We start from the raw sequence: 6779 nt of genomic DNA, 5'->3' as shown, positions 1-6779 counted from the left end.
TGTATGTGTGTATGTATGTAGTACCTACCTCTCCACGGTATCATATATGCCAGTGATCCATAATTATGACATTTTATAATTTTGATTGAAGTTTATAATGTTGAAGTCGCCAGGTGCAATGTGTCATATATAGGGTCACTATTAGATTTTAACCATTGCTATCAACCATATCAGATTTGTGCACTGCGTATGGAAGTGACATATATATTAGTCACATTTTATGTCTACAAAAGCTATATCTGATGGCACTACTATGATCCGTTTCATAATACACTTATAAGTTGGAAGGATGAAAATGAAAGAAAGGGAAAATATTTTCTGGCTGATCAAATTACGGAGAAATTTAATTAATGATATATAGGAAGTAGTGTACTATGCTGAGGCAACCAATAAAGTGACAGCAGGACGGGAATGATCAGTGAATGATAAAAATACTCATGAACAGTTAGAAAAAAAGCTGGCTATTACTTCAACACTGTCTTACTTGATTATTCTGTTTTAATCCTTTTTGATAATTTACTTTAAATAAAATATTCAGATTTCATCCACAATCAACATAATTATTTGAAATATTATAGGAAGTATATTCAAATGTAATACCTTGGGGTGGTAGTGGTAATATCCTCAAATTCATTCAAATCAATCTGTAATAATTTAGATGGTGCTGAAACGATGGGAGAACGGGAGTAAAAATGATCCAAGCCTTTACCAATATCCACTGTTCTAGTTTTTGGAAGTATCTGCTTGGTTGGAAAATCTTTCTGTAAACATCTCATTCCATCGAGGCATTGCAAATCTGAATCGCTCTTAATACGTTCACGCCATCGTTCAACTGACTAAAAAAATATATTTTGATTTAAATCAGTGGTTTTCAACCTTTTCTTGACTAGGGACCGCTTTGGCTTTTTTATTTGTGAGAAGGACCATAATATTCAAAAATAATAAATTCTATTAATTTCAAAATTAACTTCAATCAAAACTCCTAATGTATTAGTTTATCAAACACTGATAAGAACAGCTTCCGCCTGTTCTCTCCTCATCGTGCCATCTCCCTCGCTGACCATATTTTAGTTCTCAAACTATCGGTCACAAACTATTGTTTTAATGAGCGTTTAAAATTCTTTAAGAGTTTGAAGACTTTGAAAATTGAACTTTCCGGCAAATTCTTCTAGGATATTTCTTTAATTTAATTTATTCAAAAAAAGGTAGCCACAAAAAGGGAAGGTTTCCTCGCGATGAAGACTCAATTCTTTTAATACATGCTTTTGTAGCTCAACCACCCTTTTATCTCCCTTTTTCGGAAATTCAGCACTATCAAACGGTATAACATCACCATCCACAAACTGAAAAATTTAATCCCATATTCAGATTTCCAAAAATTTCTCAAAAAAATCAGTAACGGAATTTGAAAGTGCTATTTAATTTTTCTAATACTAAAGATCCTGAAAGAAAAAGTATTTCTATTTGAAAATAAAACGAAAACATGTATTTAAACATGTAATAATTTTAAAAACCAACGCATTATGAACAAAAAATGAAGTAAAGCAGTCATAGGAAGTTTTTTAATATTAAAAAAAAAGTTCGTTAGGTTCCTATGCAACGATTTGAACAACTTATTAAGTTGCGTAGATAGCAATGATGAATGGATAATACGCAACAAATTATGCCTTACTATCACTTTCTCCGTGAGAGCTATCAATATGCCTATCAGATTGCTATGATCAAATGAGGTAGTCTAGTCTGAAACAGACAAGAACGAGTGAAACTTTAACATTGAATTGTTTTATTTTTTCCAAATGAGTTAAAATGAATCGTTTCAAAATGATGTTATTTGATAAATTTTATAATTCTGTTAACTGTTACCATTGCACCACTGTTCCAATATTGTCCGTATTTCAGGCAGGCAGATATTTCAAATATATTATTAGATATAGACTGCAATGTAAGCATCGAAAAAAGCCAATTTCACAATCTCTGCAGAATTTGCGTGTTACAGAGTACACAGTTACAAATCATCCATCGAAGCACAGTAGGAGGAATCTTTGCTCGTTATGTTATTTCCTAATTAAATCTTTAATTGATTGTGGTTAGCATTCAGATGTAATTAACGAAAAAACTGATTGCTTCCATGATGATTTCGTCGCAAAGAACACTGACTGTCGAGACTACGTTAAGCAAAATTGCCTACTAAAATAAATGCATTCTCATATTATCCTTAACAAATAATAAATATGCAAATTACGACAGAAACTACAAAAATTTTATTTAAACGTTGAAAAACGATGTTGTAAGTGAAAAGTTATAACTTTGTTGTCACAAAGATGAATATTAAAACTATCAGTAATTTCGTCGAAACGTCAATGAAGTTCCCTAACGCGACATTTCAAAGCCCACTGATATGCGGTCTACTCAAATACGCTATCAGTTGAAGGACAAGACGGGTAGTGTGTATTTAATCAACTGCAAACAATGAATTCGTCAAAACTTAGCAAGATGGACAGAGCGATGTTCTAAATTTTTGATAGCTAACAAATTCTGCATGGTAAGCAGATATATTTTGAATTCACCCAGTGCATATCTTGCAAACTATACTTCCAATTTCAGAAATAGGCAAAACATTAAGGAAATTATTTTCACCTCTTCAATAATCTCATTCCACAATATTTATTTATTGACCTCTTACCGTTCTGGGTGATGTGAGAGCAAAAAAGATAGACTCCAGTATGGTTTATAGTTTAGTTTCTTCCAATGAAAATCTCAACAAAAATCAAGCATTTATTTGAATTGATAGGAAAAATTAATGATTGATGCTGCTTCTCCGGATTCATTCAATAACTTCTCCATCAGAACTGATTCAATGAGAGAAGGAGAACTATGTTTTCAACTAACTCAGATTTAAGACCTTTTTTCCATTTCATTGAAATTTTTATCAACAAATGTTGTATTTTTGGATCGAAAATAGACGGGAAAAGCAATTCGGTATCATTGACTTCTAATTTAATTGACTTCTAATTACTTTAATTCAATTAAATGACGGCTCGATAAGACCATTCACATCGATCTTTACGGAGAAGAAAAAAGAACGAAATCGTGATATATAAAATGATTCATTAGATGAACCAAAAAACAAAATTAGTTTATAAGAGATCCTTCCCAAAGCTTATCAGAGTTTTCAATTCCGGAATTTATTATGGGAATAAAATGAAGTATTTGAATTTCCAGCAACTTCAGTTATTGCTAATTGTTCATTAATTAAATTCACCTGTTGCTTCTGTGTTGATGTTTTAGTAAAAGAACAACAGAGTCCTGAAGGGTGGAGGATAGCTACCTGAAAGTACTGTTTTTCAATTGGCATACAATTTTCTGGCTTGGTTGTTTAAACAGAAAACTGTCGAAGAAGAAATGATGTTGCAACGATTCGATTAACAACAAATAGATTAACTGCTTATTGATCGACTTAAATGGTTCGTTGCGCTCATCCATATCCATGTATCCTAGCTATCCTAGCTGTAATAATGCTGTCTCCAAATCACCTCCAAATTAATCTAATGGAGTGAAATGTTTTTTACATGGGTTAATCGAAACTCGGGTTATAAATTTCTTCTTTGTATTTAATAAACTGGAAGTTAATATTCCACTGATTCTTTAATCTCGACTTTGTACGCTTAATTGTGCTACCATTTTCGACAAAGGTTGTGCCTCATCAAAGGTCTTTCTGGATAACACTGACATCTGTCTCTTAACTTGAAGAAGTATTTGAAGATTCCTGATCACTGGAAAAAATATAGTCCGTAAAATCATCCACAAAATATGGTATAGGAATTTTAATGCAAGTAAAAGAGAGCAGCAGTTAAACGGCTATGATCATAGAATTATCTGAAACTCTTGTACGACAATACCACTATTACCTCCTTTCATTTACCTCCCAAAGTTTCTGAAAACTGTCAAATATATGCTTGACCATTTGACCATTTAGTGACACTAATATTCAAAACGACACCAATTAATGCTATTAGGAATTTCCTGGACTTCCTCGCATCCGTCTATATCTTCCCTTCATGTTTTGCAACAATTCTTAGTATATGTTAAGTGGATGCATTTCAGCACAGTTTAACTAAAAACTGAATAAAGCTGTGTGCTATTGTTGTTGACTCATTGAGAAAATAATTTAGCATTGCTTTGCTAATTACATTTGACCACAGATGAATATAAATAAACTCGTCCTGATTTGATAACAGAATAATGGGGAAGGACGGGTAAGAAAGAGAACTGCTTATCCTTAAATAAACAGTCCACTGACTAAATATTATTATTATTATTCAAGATTGAAAACAAGATAAACAAATATGTAAACGATCAGATTAAAAAAGGAAACTCTCGGCAGATAGATAAATAAAAAGCAGAAGAGAGTTGAATGAAGTAGGTGCTTCCTGGAATTTTACCAGTCGAACAATTGAACACAAAGTTTGAGATACTTTTTTCTGCGTAGAGAAAGCAAAGAAGTGAAATGATGTTTCCGAAACTTCAATAGGTTCGGTTTGTTCCATTATTATAAATGGGAAGAAAAGATGTGAGCGGAATAACTAATTGAGGTGGAATAATTAATGGAAATGACGACAGCCTTGACAATATTAAAAACAAATTTCAAAAAATGGACCACTGTGTGGCTTTTGCAAATTCGAAATCAACACAAAAACGAAACCCATTTTTGATTATTTAAAAACAAAAAACGCTTCTATCATTTTGTTTGGGAGTTAGCATAAATTTCAAAAGACCTTGAAAAAAGACATTTAGTAGGATTAAACTTTAGAAGAGATTATATGCCTTTTTCCTTCAAAATATGCTTGATTATAACGTTTCGTTCCTTATATGGATCGAAAATGAACTAAACGAACTGTATGTCCCAGTTTCGGGTTCTTATCTGATATTCTATATCAAAAGAATGAGAAAAAAAGGCACATATGCATCGTCATCTAAAAGTAATCATAAAAAGCACTTCAACAAATTAATATTCATTCATATGATGAGTAATTACTAGCAGGTCAAAGGAGGCAATTAAAATAATTCAAAAATTCTAACGACAAAATTCACTTCAAAATGAAGAAATCACTTTTCCGTCGCAAATTGATAATTTTAGGTTTCATAAAACAAAATACAATATTTCCTTGCTAAAGATTTGCAAGTTTTGTCGGATAAAATAAAATTTTCCTTTTTCAATGATAAAGGAGTTGACATTGTGAAACAGCTTAGAGTATGAAAGATAGAGAGAAACTTTAAAAGTGATAATCTTTGTAATTGACCAATTTAATGTGAATTTCCGAGTTGAGTTTTTACACTAAGTGTACAGAGATGACTAACATCTTGTTTTTCCAGTAAGGCACTTTTTCGTTGACTCAGTATCCCATGTGTTTCTGGTACCAGTACTTCGCATGATTGTTGAGAACGCCAACGGCTGGTGCTCTCCTTCAGTTGTGCCAACTTCTGCGCAATCATCATCCTAGCGACTTTAAACAGATTTTATGAATGTTTCAAATTTGAGCTTGAAAATTAACTAAAAGTACGCTTTCATGTTTCTATGGCCGAAAATTAACTAGCAAAAAGAATAATGAGTAATATTTAGTGATATGTGGAGAAGGAAGAGTATCCGAAGAAGCGACAAATAGCGCAGCCGTCACTAACACCTCGATGAATCGCTAAAGGGGGAGGGGTGGGGGGGGGGGGGTGCTTGATGTAGTGGTGGTCGACGAATGAATATTTTCCAGTCAATGCGACACCGCCCATTTGCAATGTCCATCTTGCTAGATTTCGTGCTCATCACCCATGACCAAAACCTTCTCTCTTTCTTCATTCTGTCTTTCCTTCAATTTAAATGTTTGGAGAAACGAAACTTGAAATATCTGTCGCCAAGGTCGCAAGGTTGCCGTCATCGGTACCCCTCGAAGGCAGGCAGATAAAGAGCTTTATTGTGATAAGTGTGGGCGGATACTGGAAAGATGAGTTATGCAAAATTGATTAAATATTAGTCAATGAGAGAATGAAACAAAGGGACTGATAAGTCCTTCGAGAAACTGTTTCTCGGCACTCACTATTTCCTATTTGGATTTGAGGCTTTACTACATAACCCAAGAGAAAAAACGGCTTAATAAACACTCAACAAACATTTTGGCTATTTGCGCCTGTGTAATTTGTAATAATGTGGCAAATGAAAAAACGGTTATTTGAAAGCATCAAAATATTTAATTGCTGGAGTAGGGAATCAGATCTGATTATTCAACAACTTCCAAAAACCACCACTATAGAAGCATTCAGAAAACTGAAATTTTATTCCCTTTTAAAATTCAAAAAATTATAAATTCCAGAATTTTCTAGACCTTCAGAGAAAAAAAAAGAAAATGGGAGTTTTTTTTCTTTTAATGTTAGCAGCAAGTTTAAAAAGTATTTGAAGCACCAGCAAGGCAAATGTTGTAATCTTATAATTTAGTCACAATTGGGGAAGGTGTGGAAGCAGAATATTTCGAAATTTCCAAGAATATTATTGAATACTGCTTATCACAGACATTGGTATGATATCTTTTATAACTAAATCACAAGACCTAAATCATAAATCACAAGGTTTGACATCTTTTATAATTAAATCACTAAATCTTTTCAGAATTCCAATCACAAAAAACATTTCAGCGGCTATATATATATATATATATATATATATATATATATATATATATATATATATATATATATATATATATATATATATATATATATATATATATATATAT

At 32.4% G+C, this 6779-nt stretch overlaps 2 protein-coding genes across 2 annotated transcripts; both read right to left on the bottom strand.

Moving 5' to 3' along the window:
- Window positions 1-488: 488 nt before the first annotated feature.
- LOAG_11392 (hypothetical protein) lies at window positions 489-1950 on the bottom strand (the record flags this gene model as incomplete). Its single annotated transcript, XM_003146913.1, has 4 exons — window positions 489-519; window positions 601-836; window positions 1260-1343; window positions 1864-1950. 4 exons carry the CDS (start codon window positions 1948-1950, stop codon window positions 489-491), a joined length of 438 nt encoding a protein of 145 aa, XP_003146961.1.
- A 3354-nt stretch (window positions 1951-5304) lies between these two features.
- LOAG_11391 (hypothetical protein) lies at window positions 5305-5496 on the bottom strand (the record flags this gene model as incomplete). The annotated part of the gene is made up of 1 exon (XM_003146912.2): window positions 5305-5496. The coding sequence occupies one exon, from the start codon at window positions 5494-5496 to the stop codon at window positions 5305-5307; it is 192 nt and encodes a 63-aa protein (XP_003146960.2).
- Between the last annotated feature and the right edge of the window lie 1283 nt (window positions 5497-6779).

Source organism: Loa loa (assembly GCF_000183805.2).
Source record: "Loa loa unplaced genomic scaffold supercont3.12, whole genome shotgun sequence".
Taxonomy (NCBI): domain Eukaryota; kingdom Metazoa; phylum Nematoda; class Chromadorea; order Rhabditida; family Onchocercidae; genus Loa; species Loa loa.
This window is presented reverse-complemented; position numbering and strand designations above follow the sequence as displayed.